The sequence below is a fragment of the Perognathus longimembris genome, chromosome 28 (genome assembly GCF_023159225.1).
Source record: "Perognathus longimembris pacificus isolate PPM17 chromosome 28, ASM2315922v1, whole genome shotgun sequence".
NCBI classification, from domain to species: domain Eukaryota; kingdom Metazoa; phylum Chordata; class Mammalia; order Rodentia; family Heteromyidae; genus Perognathus; species Perognathus longimembris.
This window is the reverse complement of record NC_063188.1, coordinates 13,016,599-13,034,391: the sequence shown is the minus strand read 5'-3', so window position 1 is coordinate 13,034,391 and position 17,793 is coordinate 13,016,599. Positions and strand designations below refer to the sequence as shown.

The 17,793-nt window shown below is 37.9% G+C and overlaps 1 protein-coding gene across 2 annotated transcripts in view; it reads left to right on the top strand.

Moving 5' to 3' along the window:
• LOC125343570 (integrator complex subunit 6-like) overlaps window positions 1-17,793 on the top strand; it is a 63,380-nt gene that overhangs the window by 34,257 nt on the left and 11,330 nt on the right. The window contains exons 10-18 of one of the 2 annotated variants that reach the window (XM_048336065.1): window positions 2,146-2,240; window positions 3,681-3,791; window positions 5,980-6,198; window positions 7,357-7,480; window positions 10,156-10,298; window positions 11,932-12,148; window positions 14,868-15,233; window positions 15,493-15,586; window positions 15,966-16,002. In XM_048336065.1, the coding sequence (XP_048192022.1) occupies window positions 2,146-2,240; window positions 3,681-3,791; window positions 5,980-6,198; window positions 7,357-7,480; window positions 10,156-10,298; window positions 11,932-12,148; window positions 14,868-15,233; window positions 15,493-15,586; window positions 15,966-16,002 (1,406 nt within the window). Of the gene's footprint in view, window positions 1-2,145; window positions 2,241-3,680; window positions 4,600-4,632; window positions 5,205-5,979; window positions 6,199-7,356; window positions 7,481-10,155; window positions 10,299-11,931; window positions 12,149-14,867; window positions 15,234-15,492; window positions 15,587-15,735; window positions 15,747-15,965; window positions 16,003-17,793 lie in introns of those variants that run through there. The other variant, XR_007209348.1, reaches the window with a different exon arrangement.

The following is a 17,793-nucleotide window of genomic DNA, read 5'->3' as shown; positions in this document are numbered from 1 at the left end:
TTTTTACTGGTTAGCTGGAGAGGAGTCTCTCAGATTTGTGTTCCTAAGGTGGCTTTGAACCACCTTCCTTAGATGTCAGCATCCTGAGTAGCTAACATTATAGGCATGAGCCACTGACAACCAACTCTATTTAAGTTTCTCTTATAATGAGCAAGCAAGCTCATAATAAAAATCCCTGCACTTGCCATAGTTAGAAATATTAGAAATATTATTAAGTGTGGTTACTAATTTGTTTACATCTACAGTGTTTTCAGTATTTACATTTCATAGTTTCCAAAAATCCACATAGGCGCAGTAGAGCAAGATACTTCCCAGGTGTTTCATTTCTTCTCAAGATTCAAATGGTCGATAAAGGACCCGCATGATGCAATGAACTGGAGATCACATCAGATCTCTTTCATTTCATCCTTAGAAGAAAAAAAACCCTAAAGAACCAAGAACGTGTATTTTATGACTGTAATTCATCTAATTTTATTTTAATAAAACGGAATAATTTATGATTGCAGTAAAAGAAGGAAAATGCATCGTTTCTTTGGTTAACTAATTCAAAATTTCGAAGAATAGCCCTATTTACAGAGTAATTATGTATGGCTTCATCTCTAGAAGTAAACATTAATTTATGAAACTTAAAGAACCAAATAGAGGATGAATTTATGCCATCTTTGGTATTTATACATTCTGTTCTTTCATCCAACCTACTTAACCTTTAAGCCAGAAATAATAACCTCCAATTTAGTAATAAGCCTTGTGGCAGATCCCTCATAATGGCTGGGTATAACAATTTGGAATTAGGTTATATATATTTTCTTGCACTTGGAAGAGCATAATAAGATGAAAAAAATGAGTTCTTTTGGAAATTTTTGTGAAGTATATTTAATGTATATATAGAATTAAACATTTTTCTGGAATTTCTTTTCTTTTGTGCCAGCTGTGGGGCTTGAACTCAGCGTCTGGGTGCTGTCCCTGAGCATCTTTGCTCATGGCTAGTGCTGCACCCCTGAGCTCCATTTCCTATTTAATGTATTTAGATTGCTAAATTAATTAAAATTTAAATATGAAAAGATAGGAAACAGTCTCCCTATTTAAGGTAAATATCTTCATGTATATTGATGAACCACCTATTGAAGAAACATGTTTAGCTATACAGAATTTTAAACATGCTTTTACTATCACCCAATACCTAATAACTTAGGTTGGAGTTACACAAAATCTAGCTCAGATTGCTCAAACACAAAATCAAGGAAATGAAATAGACAGGAATTTTGGCTAAACAAAGTATTAACTAATTAAGGAGAATCCAAATATAATTAGAGCTTGCCCTTCATTGCCTAGAAATTAGAGGCTTGGCTTTTTTAAAATGTCATAACTTTATAGTGTCCCTTTGCCTTAACCTTTCAGCAGATATTATAACTTTCCCTAGGTTTAAGTGTAAGAAATATAGCAGTATCAGTGACTATGGGTGTCTGTTGACATGAAAAGTACTACAAAAGCATTGCTAATACATAACAGATCAGGAAAATATTTCAAGTGGATCACAACTAGCATTTTATTTTATTACTATGTTTTATGTAGCTTATGTAGATGGAAGAATGTGTAACTAAAATTTTTACTTGATTTTCTAGAAAAGTACAACATAGCTGACATATCAGATTAAGTCTGATAAGCCTATTATGAGTAAAACGCACCCTTTAACGCCTAACATCACAGCTTAGGAACATAGCTTCCTGCCAAGAGAATGGCTTCTTCCCCGTTTACCATGGCAGGGTTGACTGGGCATGCACCTCATTACTGCCACCTAGCGTTGGGGGAGAATACACTACTGCATATGACTAGATTGGGAAAAGGAAGCACTTCAGAATTTGAAGTTTGGTTTAGGCTGAATGTACATCACTTTCTTGCAATCAGAAAACTGAACATCACTTTCTTGCAATCAGAAAACTGAAAAATATTAAGTTGAACTATTGTGAGCCAAATACCATCTGAACATAATTTTGTAATTTTGGTAATTACAGCCACCAAGAAAGATAAACAATAAAAGGATGTAATGTAAATAAAATCTCAGATTTATAGATGTGGGTAGTTTGATTTAGATTTTGGAATTTACAGATAAAATAACATAATTATTTATTTGATTTTCTATTACAGATGAGTTGTTTAAAGTTCACAAACTTAAACCAAATCTGAAGTGGCGACAGGCTTTTGACAGCTACTTAAAAACCGTGCCTCCATACTACTTATTAGTATGTATTTATGTGTATATATGTACTGTGTCAATGATTATTCTTGTTTTAAGAAAAATGAATCAAAAGCTTTTCTCTTGCAACAAGGTACTTATATATTTATTTTACAGACATTTTTTTTTTTTTTTTTTTTTTTGCCAGTCCTGGGCCTTGGACTCAGGGCCCGAGCACTGTCCCTGGCTTCTTCCCGCTCAAGGCTAGCACTCTGCCACTTGAGCCACAGCGCCGCTTCTGGCCGTTTTCTGTATATGTGGTGCTGGGGAATCGAACCTAGGGCCTTGTGTATCCGAGGCAGGCACTCTTGCCACTAGGCTATATCCCCAGCCCCGTACAGACATTTTTTGTTGTCACTGTTTTCTCAAGCGATGTTTAAGAGTTTATGGATATCACGATGGCACAAAGGATCAGTTTTCTCAATTTTCTTTTTTTCAAAGCTGCCATGGTCTTTTTTTTTTTTTTTTACAAAACTCGTCTGTTTCTCTTATTAAAATTAACCTTATGAAATTGTAAGTTGAGAATTTAAGAATAAATAGGTCTCAGTTTGTGTGTTATACCAACTTCCCTTTTTAACTCTAGACATCATCAATAGATTTCCCCCTGTAAACAAAATTCTGATGATGTTGTAGTTCTTTTTGTTTTTTTTTTTTGCCAAACCTGGGGCTTGACCTCAGGGCCTGAGCACTGTCCCTGGCTTCTTTTTGCTCAAGGCTAGCACTCTGCCACTTGTGCCACAGTACCACTTCTGGCTTTTTTTCTATATATGTGGTGCTGAGGATTTGAACCCAGGGCTTCATGTATATGAAGCAAGCACTCTTGCCACTAGGCCATATTCCCAGCCCTGCTGTAGTTCTTAATCACCTGCAAAATATGTCCTAAATTACATCGTGATGTGGAGGTATTGGTACTGGGGAGAATCCAAAAAGACTAAAATGTTACTTGGATTCATTTTAGTTTTAATAGTTTGAGGAAAGTATTTATGATAATTCCTAATTAGTAATAGAATTGGAGCCAAGATTATCAGTCCTTTCAGAGATTGAAGTTGTAATTTAAAGCCAAGTTTCACAAAGCAAAAAGGCAGAATCTTCCATGAGCTCACTGATGTTACTTAAGGAGAAATTGGGGTGTGTTTGTATTTTACCATGGCGGGAATGGGATACACAACAAAATGCAATTTGAAATGATTTTATGAATTGGGGATTAAGACTGAAAGCAATTTACTTGTTTGAATTTGCTGTTACTTGCTCTTCGTTTCCACTCTCTTCTGATTTTTTTTTTCGTTCTGCTATTTTCATTGCCACTTTTTAATGTTCCATGTTTGGTTTTATGTGCAACACCTTGACTTCTAAGAAATGAATCATATCCCTTTGCCCCTTATAACTGAACTTTGAGTATTTTAAGATTTATTCTATGCTTACTGTTGTGTATTTTGTTTCCTTATAGCCATTAAAGAAAGCACTAAGGATGATGGGAGCTCCAAATCTGATATCAGATAATTTAGATTGTGGACTTAGTTACAGTGTTATCTCTTACCTTAAAAAACTCAGCCAACAGGTAGTATTGGTAAAAACAAACAAACAAAACTCCTTTGCCCTCAGAAGTGCATTTCCTTATTCTTTAGTGTAATTGTAATATTTCAAATTAAATGTGTATTAATCTCTACACTTTATGGATTAGTAATAATGTGATTCTCTATGGCTTCTAGCTTTACCTTTAAATTGCAGTTAAGGGTCTGTCAGTATCACCTGATGCTGTGTCATCTCTCCTTCTGCCTGCAGTCTGTCCTCCCCACAGCTGGCTTCAGAGGGGCAGAGGCTAAATAGAATTCTCTCATGGGTCACATTTTGTCTATCCTCAACTTAGTTTCTCTTCAAATCCCTTTTGTAGGTCAGCAAACTGACCTACTGGCCTGGTATGATTAAAGAGCTTGTGTGAAACTTATTTTCATGCACTCCTACACTAGCCCTTGGATAAATAGATAATTGCTTTTCCATGGGAGGGGGGAACATGAGACCAGTGTTTCCTCAACTTAGAGCACATTAAGCCCCAAAAGGGACCAGGAGAGCGAGGTTCAGCCTCCTCTCTTCTTGCCCTCATCTGTTCTTTTATACCCCACTTCATTCACCATTATTCACCTTGTCCCTTGCCCGCCCCTCTCTATTAGTACCTCATTCTCCACTCACCCATCCTTATCATACTTGTCACCTCTACCTAGCCCATTCTTATAGGACACAAATGTTTCAGAAACTACTGAATTAAATATCTACTTCCATACAATTGTACTGTGTGACAAATTAATGCACCAACTTTATTCTTTTATGCACAAATGTATTCATAGGTAGGAAACAATAGTAGCTTTTTTGTGACTATGATATTTCAAGTTGGATATGTTTAGAAATTTGGCCTTTAGGAAGCCAAGGGTAGTAAAAGTCAGATATTGATTGCTAAAGGACAGACCTAAAGGGCTCCACACTTGGAACACTGACCTATATTACTAGGTGAAAACTTAAATAAGGTCTGGAGCTTCCTAGCTCCCATTCGCCTGTTATGCTCAGAAATGGGCAAAAAAGTAAAGTCAAATCCAGATTTCTGATGAACCAGAGATCTCATGAATCCCTATTCCACTCTATTAGTAAGGTTTTTGTTTTGGTAAAAGCTTTGATTTGGTTGTTTATTTGTCTATTCATTTATGATTTTTCTTTGATATTGACCTCAGGCCTTTAAGGCTCTGTAAGCAGAGTGTGGCCCTAGGAAGAAAAATGGGTAGATGAAACAAATGCAAGTTCTGTGACCTTCAGGGGCACATAACTTGTATACTTCTTTATCAATGAGCTTTCAAGGTCATTTAAAGAAACCCTTTGTTTGCTCTTGTGTCATATTTCATGGCTTAATAATTTCTTAGCATGTACACATGCATGCACACACATATGCATATATATTTTTTTAATAATTAGGGGAAATAAATATGTAGAGCCAAACCATAAGAAATAAACCAATTATGTGGGGCCTAGCCATGAATCATTGTAATCTTATAATTTCTCTAATGAGTAATTTATTAACTAATTTGATAGCCATGCCATTAGTCATTCCTTGAACTATCTCAGATGTTTCTAAAATACAAAATTTGCCAACTACCCTGCTATAATATACTCAGACAAAATTAATTAATGTTATAAGAAGGTCTATTAAGAGGATTTTTCAAAGTGAGAAACTTATAGAGCACACATCACAAAATATTTACATGATAGTAATCATAAAATTAAGCTTTATTTTATAAGATTATATAGTTCAATAGTCAAAATTAACAGTTTAATACTTCAGATAGAATGTCAGTGTATATAATCTGAATTTTAACACTACATCTATACATAGAAAGTTTTAAACATTTATGTCTGTGTCCCAAATGAATATGTTGATTTAAGGTAGATTTTTACAGTAACAAAATGTGCTTTTAAATATCTATGAATGAAATTCTTATCGACATTTTCAATTCTCTTCATGTGTTAATCACAATTTTAATATTGGACAAGAGAAATTTGTGTAAAATTTACTTGTCTGTCCAGCCCCCTTTATGTTTGCTCTGGTAGTACAGAGAATTCTAGGAAAATGCATAATTGTGTTTTTCTGTGATTCACAAGTGAAAATGTCTCTATAGAGTTCTTAAGATGTTAGTTTTCTTAAATAAGAAAGTGATAACAATGTGATAAATACTTTCATAACATACCGTATGCTTTCGTTTTAGACCAAACTAGAGTCAGAACGAATTCTAGCATCAGTGGGGAAGAAACCTCCCCAGGAAATTGCTATCAGCGTAAAAATGCAACCTGCAGTTGCTGTGCCCTTGGATCACGGTTCACATTTTAGAAGGCTAGTGAAAGAAATCCCAGGGGAAACTATGCTGAAACCGACAGAACTGAATCCCAAAGAATTGGCTGGTGTTCATTTAGGGCCCACAAGCAAGGTAAATTCTCTCATAAAGAGGCCGTATTTGTTTGAACTTAGCTGATAAGTTTGTATTATTTCTGTTGTTTAGTTTTGACATAATGATAGACCTATTGTGGAGTTAGCTATTAAAGGAGCCATTTTGGAATTGTGCTGCCAGCATGACAACATGTAATTCCATGTATAAGTTATGTTTGGGGGTGACATCCATGAATGGCAAAAGGAGCTGCGTGGTAAGGGAGAACCTGTAGGCTCCTGTGCTCCCCTAGCACACATGAGAGGAGGAGAGCCAGGGAGGCCGATGCTCACACACTGGTGCAGCTTGGAGCAAGCTGAGGCCAGGCCTATGGGAACCTCTAGCACCAAGCTTCCTCCTGGAGGAGACACATCCACATAGGCCTTGCGGGCTGGGCCCTGCCACCTGCTCTTCTCAGTCCCGCCAGGGAGGATGCTGGTCCCAAGTCAGAGCTACATCCCTCAGGCACTGGCCAGACTCAGCTTACTGCTCTCTGCGAAGGGTCCTCATCCTGTCCTGTAGAGCCATCTCATGGCAGCCCACCGCCATGGCTGCCGGAAGAATAAATCTAGGCTACAAGCACTGGTCCTGCAAGACCACCACAGGGATAAAGCTCAGGATTCCGAGTTGCAAATGCCATATGAGAAACCCAGTGCCCCCAGTGCCTTTAACAACTTGTACATGTGTATTAGAATTCAGAGCAATGAATAGAAATTTAACTTTTGGAAAATCCTGCGATTGTTAGTTGTACTACTTACTTGTATTAGTTTAAGTATTGCTCCTTTGTTTATTTGTTTTGTCTTTGTTGCCAGTCCTGGGGCGTGGACGCTGGGCCTGAGCACTGTCCCTGGCTTCTTTTTGCTCAAGGCTAGCACTCTACCACTTGAGCCACAGCACCACTTCTGGCCATTTTCTGTATATGTGGTGCTAGGGAATCAAAACCAGGGCTTCATGTATACGAGGCGAGCACTTTACCACTAGGCCACATTCCCAGCCCAGTATTGATCCTTTGATCAAAGTATATTATAAAATATATATATATATATATGAAAATAGAATGAAACTCCAAAATAAACAAAAGAAAGAAAAACAGCACTCTCTTTAGTTACTATTTTAAGAAGTCTTGAGAGTAACTGAAATGGTTTCTTTCATTTCAAATAGGATTCAAAACCCCAGGCATACAGAAATGCATATGATATTCCACGTAGCTGTCTCTTAGACCAGTTAACCAGAATGAGAGCCAATCTGCTGAAAACACACAAGTCTTTTGTTGGACAAGATGAAGGTAAATGAACAATGGAGTACTTTTCATTAGGAAAATGATAAGCATGACATACAAGAAAGTGCTCATTGTGTAATGAATTGATTGTTTTGTAATATTCTAATGTTAGGATGCCTGTTTTCATTGGATTCCTGTGTCTTCTCAGTCACTTCTTTTTCTCAAGTTTTAAGTCAAATGTGCATGAATCTGCTAATATAACACACTCACCAGATAGCTGTAGTTTTAGTTCATTTTTAAAATACCTTTTTATGGATTTGTGTGTGTGCGTGTGTGCGCGCCTGTTGGTCCTAAGGCTTGAACTCAGGGACTGGACACTGTTCTTGAACCATTTTGCTCTAGACTAGTCCTCTACTACTTGAGCCACAACTCTATTTCCAGCTTTTTGGTGGTTAATTGGAGATAAGTCACACAGACGTCCCTGCCCTGGCTGACTTCCGCTCCAGATCCTCAGATCTCAGTCTCCTTCAGGCAGAAGACACTGGTGGCTGGCTTTTATGTTGTTGTTTTAACAAAGTTTTAATCAATTTCTTTATTGTATCACACTATCTACTTATCTATCATCCATCCATCTACCTGTCTAACTATCTATCTATCTATCTATCTATCTATCTATCTATCTATCTATCTACTATCTATCTACAGTGAGAGTATTTCTGAGAAATAAAAGTTTTTTTTCTGTGTTGGTCTTGTGGCTTGAACTCAGGGGTTGTGTGATGTTCCTGAAGGTTTTTTTTTTATTCAAGGCTAGCACTCCACCACTTGAGTCACAGCTCCACTTCTGGCCTCCTATGGTGGTTAATCAGAGATAATGTCAAAGACTTTCTTTGTCTTACTCTGGCTGTCTTTGAACCAAGATCCTCAAACCTCAGCCTCCTGACTAGCTAGGTTTACAGGTGTGAGCAACTAGTGCCCAGCTCAGAAATACAATTCTTGAAGTAGAATTTCTAGAACAAAAACTGTGTGCATGAAAACTGTGTGTGTGTATCAGTATTGAGGCTTGAATTTTTCCTGCTTGAGCCATGCCTCCACTTCTGGCTTTTTTTGCTGCCTAGGCTGGCTTCAGATAGCAATTCTCAGATCTCAGCCTTCCTATTGGCTAGGATTACAGGCATGAGCCCCTGGCACCTGGGTGAAAACTTTTTCGGACACCTATTACCTAATAAAAGCTGTACCAGTTTATATTCTGTACCCATTAAACTGTTTTTTGGTGCCAGTGATGGGAAACTTAGCCCAAAGCAAGGAAAGAAAAACAAGGACCTTCTGCCAAAAGGTCCAGAGAGCAGGTGATTTGGCTTTAAAGAGCAGGTGATTTGGCTTTAAGGATACTTATGTGTTTCTTACATTTGGACAAATGACAGTAGTTTCAGTCTAGAAGGTCTTCTAAGAAACCCAGAAATATCAGAAGGTGATGTCACTGTTCTCTTAAAGGGACTCACTACTTCCTGATTTTCTAACCCCTTCAGGTTATCAGTAGGGAATTTGGAGGGTCATCTGATTAGCAGATCTGGGGTTGGATATAGAAGAAAGGATACAGTGTGTATTGGTACTGCATTGCAGAGTTTAACCCCAGGGTCTGTCTGTTGTCTTGGAGTCATTTTCTCTGTGTATTCCAGATTGTTTTGGAACTCAATGTGTAACCCAGAATGGCCTTGAACCCTTTATTTTCCTGTGTCAAGACACCTGATTCCTCGGGTTACAGGAGTGCCACCACAGCCTGTACTTTAGTTCTTTTTAAAATTGGCTTATATTAGTTGTACCAAGGGTAGGGAGATGATAGAGAGTGAGGAGATGACTTCATTGTTATATCGTTATACATGTTTATACCGTATTCATCCTTGTACTTTAGTTCTAATAAGCCTCAAACAGCCCCAGGAGATACTGTTTCTATATTCATTTTAGACCCACTGAAACTATGAGTGACCATTTTATTAGTTTACCCACATTCAGCCAATTGGAAAATGACAGAGACTAGGACTTTGATTTCTGAACCAGACACTATACCACCCAGACTACTGTGGAAATTTAAAAGTGAATATTTCATTTATATGAAAGTTAGATAAACCAGATAGTATCCAGGAGAATTTTAACTACAGTTTGCCCTTACTAAATTTTGGTAATTTTTAATGGGCTCACCTTCCTCCTAAAATTAGAAAATTTTTGCCTGGCTGGTTGTCTTAAATTAGAACAACTTTATGTATAGTTGAGCTTTAAAGGAACAGATCCTACTTAGTCAAATTCCCAGATTTGAAGACCCACCGACCAAGGTTCCCTCTCTTCGTGACAAAAAAAACACTATGGAACCTAGGCTTTGATTGGTAATCAATTCTAAATATTGGATTTGAATTTTTTTTTTTTGGCCAGTCCTGGGGCTTGGACTTAGGGCCTGAGCACTGTCCCTGGCTTCTTTTGCTCAAGGCCACTTTTGCTCTGCCACTTGAGCCATAGTGCCACCTCTGGCCGTTTTCTATATATGTGGTGCTGGGGAATCGAACCCAGGGCTTCATGTATACGAGGCGAGCTCTCTTTCCACTAGGCCATATTCCCAGCCCCTGGATTTGAAATTTTAAGAGTATTTGTTGCCATGATATACATTGATAACCAGATGATGATCATGTTCTCTCAAGAGGACCAAATACTGCGATTGCATGGCATCAATTTCTTTGCTGGTGATTTTACAGATTCCCTTCATAGTGTTCCAGTTGCACAAATGGGTAACTATCAGGAATATCTAAAGACATTGGCTTCTCCACTACGAGAGATTGATTCCGATCAACCGAAAAGACAGCATACTTTTGGCAATCCATTTAAACAAGATAAGAAGGTAGGATACTTATTTTTATGTCTTCATAAATAGTGATGTTCTTGCTATAATTTCTCATTTGTGAGGATTAATACAAATCAGAAGTAAATATAACACTAGGTCTCATTGTGGATGGGAAGTGAGAGACTCCTGATACAAGACTGTTGGTTGAATAAAATAATAACTGTCATTTATTGAATGCTTAATAGGAGCTAGTGTTAGGGTTTTTTGGGTTGTTGTTTTTGTTTCTTTTTGTGTTTTAGATTTGGTTTTATTTTTGTGCTGGGATTTGAATTCAGGGCTTCACACTTGGCCGGCAAGTGTTTTATCCCTTGAGCCACACCCCAGCCCTCTTTAATTTATCAGGTAGAGTCTTGCATTTTTTTGCTGGTCCTGGGGCTTGAACTCAAGGCCTGGGCACTGTTTTTGAGCTTGTTTGTGTTCAAGGAGAGTGCTCTTGAACTTTGAACCACAGTGCTACTTCTGGTTTTCTGGTGGTTTATTGGAGATAAGAGTCTCACTTTCTTATCCAGGATGGATTTGACCCATGGTCCTCAGATCTCAGCCCCCTCAGTAGCTAGGATTACAGGCATAAGCCACTAGCACCCAGCTGAGTCTTGCATTTTTACTCCAGATGAAAACCTTTGCTTTTTGGTTAAGATGAGGTGTCATTGGTTATTTTTGCCTGGACTAGTTTTGAACTGTAATCCTCCTAATCTCTACTTCCTTAGTAACTTGGATCTGATGGAGCTTGTGTTTTCAGTGATTATATTTTTTGTTTGCAATAGTTTCTGCAAAGCTTAAAGTGTTAAATGTCAGAACACTTTGACATAACTGATAACAGCCAAGACTTGAACCCACATCTTGCTGGTTCCACAATCTATGTTCATTTCCTCCATTATACACTAATTCCTTTAATATGTAGATTGCAAGTTATTTCCTGTTTCCATGAGTCAGGTCTCTAGTGCTCTGTTAATATAGTGATGGGTGTGCCCCTTAAAATGTGAAATACAGGCTAATCTCACTTTATTTCAACTATCCTGCCAGAGATCTAATTGTGGTGCATGTGTGTGTGTTTTATCCTGACCACCATTTAAGCATGAAAAGTCATAGACCATGCAATATCTCTTTTATAACAAAAAAAGCTCAAACATAAACCAACTCACTCTAGTCCTCAGTAATTTGAGGGTTTTTTTTTTATCTTTGTGAGCTTTATTTCTTCATATGTAGCAATAAATAATTATACCTGACAGAGCTTTGTGGATTATCGAGTTAAAGCATGAAAGCACCACAAGGAGAATGTCTTTCCTTTACCAAGGGCTAATGCAAAGTAGCTTGAAGTTCTCCACAAGTGAGACTGTAGGTTTATCCCATTTTGGCTGAGTAGTGCTTCTCATTCCTTGGGCTTCTGATTGATCATTATTAGTACAATTGGCTTTGGACAGGTCAAACTTTGTTTTGGCTAATTTCTCTCTTCTTCCTTCAGACTGGTTTAAAATTACACTGCATTTTCTGATAGCAGAGCTCATATGAGAGCATTTGCTAAGGATTAGGTCATATCTTAGTGATATACTGTATGATTGGATATTGATGTATATAAAAAGTGTATAATTGAATTTGTGTTTACTGGAATGTGTTAATTCATATTTTTTAGGGAATGATGGTTGATGAAACAGATGAATTTGTAGCAGGCCCACAAAATAAAGTGAAACGGCTTGGAGAATTTAGCAATCCTGGGTCACCTAAGAGAAAGCGAAATATGTCCCTGATGTGGAAGAGACCACCTACACCACCTATTGTAACTAACTATGATGGCGGAAAGGAACCACTCTCAGCCTTGGGGTTTTCATCTTATCCAAACCCCCAAAAAGGTATAGAGTAGTAGTTGAAATTTCCTTATGGTTCCCAGAGGACTAAGATTTGAAACAGTTTTATTCTTCTTTGTATTCTTTTTGTCTTTCGTTTTTTGCTCATTAAGTAGACCATTATGAAACGGTCTAGGTGATTGGTACAACAGGCTCCATTGAGGACAGAGATCCTGCTTCAAGAATTTCAGTTTAAGCCACATGCTGGTGACTCATACCTGTAATCATAGCTACTCAGGAGGTTGAGATTTGAGGATCATGGTTTGAAGCCAGCCCAGGCAGGAAAGTCTGTGAAACTCTTATCTCCAATAAACTACTCAGAAGAAGCTGGAAGTGATGCTGTGGCTCAAGTAGCAGAGTACTATTCTTGAGCACAAAGAGGCTCAGGGACAGCACCCAGGTCCTGAGTTCAAGTCCCAGGACTAGCAAAAAAATATAAAAGAATCTCAGTTTGTATGAAGGGGAAAAGGACTCATAATTACACAGTAATTAGCACATTATAATAACATAGTAATTAGTAATGATACATGATGTACGTAAATAACACAATAAGTGATAGAGAAATGAACACTTGTGAGTGTGTTCATTGCAGTCATTTGGAGGAGTTGGAGTTAGGAAGATAAAGAAGGACTCTGAGGTGATAAGACTAGCTGTGTTCACTAACAGGCTTGATCAATTCTTAATCACTGTGCCTTCTATTCTAACACAGTCTAGGCTGATGTCTGTCTTCTTAATCTCATCCAAACCATTCTCAATATCATCATTGTGTGCTGTGCATGGACAATCCTTCTTAACAGTACTTGGCAGACTTATTTGCTCCTTCCTCTGTGGAAATCTCAGATTCTCATACACTTAGTTTCTTTTTCCCTTTAATCACTCCTTCATGTTTTCTCCCTTTTCTTTTTCACCTTTAATATTGTAGGCGTCCAAAGCTCAATATCACGACATCCACTCCTCCCTAGGTGATTCCTAATTCGATTGGTTTCAACGACTCCCATGTTTACACCTCTAGACTATAACTTGCTCCTCAAATCCAGACTGCATAGTATCTCCACTTAGGTATCTAATACCTTTATAAAACTCTATGGTTTGTGTCCTTCAACAAAATTCCATCCTTGCACCTCTGAAAAACACTCTGTTCACATCCTTCTGCAGTTCATTAATAATAACATCACCCATGATGTACTGGGAAAGCCATAGCAGTAGGTACATGGCTAAGGTAGAAGAACTCTAGATGCAATGTTTGCAGATTTCCATAGTGTAAATAATGCTAATGTTACTGACACCAAGCTATCTGAGATTCCCGAATCACAGTGAGAATTAGGCAAACCTATTCTCCAGAGCCAGTAGTATAGTAGTTCCTGCGACTACACTACCACATTAGAAGTATATTAGTTCTTGCACAGTTGACCAACTTCAAGTCAGTATGATTTTTTAAAATTCTTTTCTTCCTTACATCCATTTCACAAGTCTAAGAAATTTAACATTTAGTATAATCCCTCTATTTCACTACTTCTCTCCATCCTTTCACTCCATGCTGCCATGATCTCTCATGTACAAACCACGAGAGCTTCTTTCTGATCACTCCTTGCTCCTAACTCAGTTTTTGCTCTGTGACCAGTGATGAGGTAAATAGGTAACTGAGATCATACCAGGTCATTGTCCTGCTGAAAACCATCCATCATGCTCCTAAGAACTCAGAACATCACCTGCATCCCCATGGTGGTCCACCAGCTAGGTACCTTCTGGACACACATCATGGTCTCTACACTAAACCCTGGACACGCCTTTTCTCTCTTTGCCTCTGACCTTTATTGTGTGGTCCCTGGTTCTTCCCACTATGGCTGCTACCCTGGCCCTCAGCACATCCTGGCACTCTCCCGCTGCATGCACTCAAGCCAGCTCTGTCTCCTCCTCCGACTCTGCTGAGAGGATTCCTCCCAGAAGGGCCTATCACCAGCTGGCAAATTGGACATTCTACCACTCCTTCTTACATACCTGCTTGCCTCTTCACCAACACAAGTCCAGTTGTGAGTGTGCTGCTGCCCATTCTGCACTTCCAGTGTGATCTCCCTCCCATGTCTATGTAAGCTGCAGTAGTGGCTCCTGTTTGTCTTGCTCACTTCCAATTGCTAGCCTCTGGACTAGTGCCTGGCAGAGCAAGGCATAAATAAATGATGTAGAAGTTTCAGACTTGGAGTGAAAAGCGTTCCACTTTGAGATAGAAAAGAAGGATAAACAGAATATCATACATAGTGATATTTGGTGATGATGTGGAGATTGCAGAGTTTTCAGTCCCAGTTGGCTCCTGTGTTTTCTCCAAATACTTGGTGTAGACAAGAAGTTGAATATGGTATACAAAAGCTGTCAGACTTCAAGCTCAGTAAAGCATGGTAGTGTTTGTATGTGACTTTAAGAAATCATGACATCAAGTGAAACTTGCTAAGCAAAACAGGGTGACAGTAAACTATGAGTACCAGGGACTTGTAAATGTTTCTTATTTGTACTGTCATCTTGGCTTCTATATGTATTTATAGTGGTGGTCTTGTAGAAGGTGGTCTTGTATTATCGTCCTAGTTCAGTTTGAGGGGGTCTCATTTATGTCTGGTTCATTTTCCTGTATTATGAAATAAGTAATTTCTTCAAGACTTGAGGATCACTGTATATAACGGTGGGGTGGATATAGTGTACTTGTCTCACAACTGCCTCTTAATTTGCTTTTCAGATGCCACTGTCAGTCCTGATGTGTGGGAACAGCAAATGGAAAATGGGCAAAGCCCATTGCATGGCTTGTCAAAGTCTGCTCCACTAGAGCTTAAGAATTTTGCACAGGATGGTATTTTATCAAATCATTTGGATTCTCTGTCTGATGATTTGACTGGTCTTGGGAAAAATGAGCTAATTCCCAAACCCAGTAATGATGTACCTGTAGAAGGAACCGAGAATGGCAGTGTCATAGACAACCAAAAACCCATAGCATCTACTTCGGAAATGGCGTCAACTTCATCGGAGATCACCCCTGCGATGGTAGAAGGAATCAACGCTGATATCAAACATCAGTTAATGAAGGAAGTTCGAAAGTTTGGACGAAGTAAGTAGTACAAGTACATCTACCAGTAATATTATAGGAAGTCACTCTTATTCTATGATTCAGAATAGATTTAAGCTGTCTCATGTATTTTTAGCAATATTTTTATATCTATAGTTGAAAGCAGGTCTTTTGCCTTAAGCTAAAGTGATAAAATCACATTTTCCCTTCCTTTGTGCTGCAGTATTCTTTTGTTGTTACAAGAGATTATCACAATATTTGTAGTTTGAAACACTAATTTACTATTTAAAAATATCCTCAGAATATGAAAGAATTTTCAGCTTACTTGAACAAGTACAAGGACCTCTGGAGTTGAAGAGACAGTTTGTTGAACTTGCCATCAAGGAAGCTTCAAGGTGGGTGTTTACCAGAATTCCTCAAGATTTGTTGGTTGTATTTCGTTTCAGCAGTAGGGCCCAACACAAGAGAAAGAGAAGGCTAAGCTCTGCCTTTATGTTCTCAAGCTCTGGTCCTCACTCTCATATTTAAGTCTGTTTCTAGAGAGCTTTAGATAAAAAGAATAGAGGCGTTGAATTCAAATAGTATCAATCCTAGACTAATGTGACCTTGGACCTCATCTGGCACTCATAGTATTTACTAAGCCATTTCTACCCAGGAGGACAAACTTCTAGTTCCATTTAAATAGTAAGCTCCGCTTTGTATCCTGGCCACTTTTCTTTTACCATTTAAGTGCTCTAAGTATCTATGGTTAATAAAATTTCTCTTTATTTTCAGATTTAAAAAACGAGTCTTAATTCAGTATCTTGAGAAGGTACTGGAAGAAATAGATTCCTATAACTTAATCAGCAGTGTGAATCACATCAGCAGAAGATGATTATGTGAATGTAAAGACCAGTGAGAAAAATGACAAGTGTTCTGTACTGTAGGATGGAAAAGGATGTTGTCGGAGCTTCTAAAATATGTGCATCAAGCAAATGGGAATGGCCTTCCAGAGACTGGGGAAAAGCATTAGAGGTTTTTTAAATATGGCTATCCAGTAGTAAAAGTTGAGCTTCTGCCTTAAGAATTGTTGAAAATATTAATTTTGGGTTTTGTTGTTTCTTTTTCCAATTGAGAAAAGTGATAATTGTTTTAATTCAGTAGGCTAAGTCCATAAAACATTGCTGCCCCTACTATAAGTAATAAGAGTTCACATATTCAAATCTTACAATTTTGGCATTTTCATAGTGATCTAGGGGCTACCTGCAAGTAGAGCCTACTTGGTTTTATGTCCTTTACAGTAAACATATAGAAAGTGGTAGTCTCATATGCTGAACAAAAATTTCAATGATTCCTTATTGTGCCTTTTAAACCATACAATATTCAGGACAGTTTGAATCAAAAAATAAAAAAGCTGCTATTTAGGTAATTTATTTCTCTCTGGGAACAGGCAGGGAGAGTCGCAAAACAATCTACCTCCAACTCTCTTTGTCTAGAGATATTACAAAGTGCACCTGAGGTATGCTAACCTCTGACATTCATTCTTGCTTATGACAACAGGAATTTTCAGGTGGACTTGTATATTCTGTGCTTTGGAAGCACTAAAATTGTGTATATTTCCTTTCATGTTTATATGAAAATTTATATAGAGCAGTATTGTTGTGTTTATGTTAATTTGTAAAAATGTAAGCATTCAAAGAGATTTTGACTTCACATATACGAAATAAATAATTTTGTTGATTTTTATAAGTTGATTTATGATAGAGAAATGCCTAGTTGTGTGTCTTGTGATTTGTTATTCCTTTCAGAAGAAAACACATGATGTTAATGTGAGGAGTTAAACTTCTGAACAGTACTAGTAGGGCTGTATGATGTTAGTAGACAGGCACTGTGGGTGTTAATCCATCACAAAAATGCTAAAAGTCCATATATATATAGCATAGCCAGGCGCTGGTGGCTCACACTGCAATCTCAGCTATTCAGGAGTCTGAAATCTAAAAAACATAATCTTTTCTTTTGTTTTCCAGTCCTGGGGCTTGAACTCAGGGCCTGAGCATTGTCCCTGGCTTCTTTTTGCTCAAAGCTAGCCCTCTGCCACTTGAGCCACAGCGCCACTTCTGGCCATTTTCTATATATGCGGCACTAAGGAATCAAACCCAAGGTTCCATGTATATGAGGCAAGCACTCTTGCCATTAGGCCATATTCCCAGCCCATAATCTTTCATGTCTGTCTAAGCTGTGTACTCAGTACCAGCAGGAAATGAGTAGCTAGGTTTACAGACATGGTTTAGTAGTGCCTCACTCAAATTCTAGATAGAGAAAAACTGAAATGTAGTATCTTTTATGGTAGTACTTGGGTTTGAACTCATGGTCTTGTGATTGCTAAACATGTATGCTTTCACTTGATCCACACCTTCACCCTAGTAATGACATCTTTAAGAAGTCACTAAGCATGAGCAATAATTGGTATTTGTTCAGCATTTAGTAATGTTGCCTTGAACAAAAATGAAATTTTAAAAGAACACCAAAAAGTAAAATTGATAAACTTTATAGCAAGTGATATTATTAGGCTTAACAAGGTTTAGTCATCTTCTTTCCTATAGCAATCAGAGTTCAACTAAGT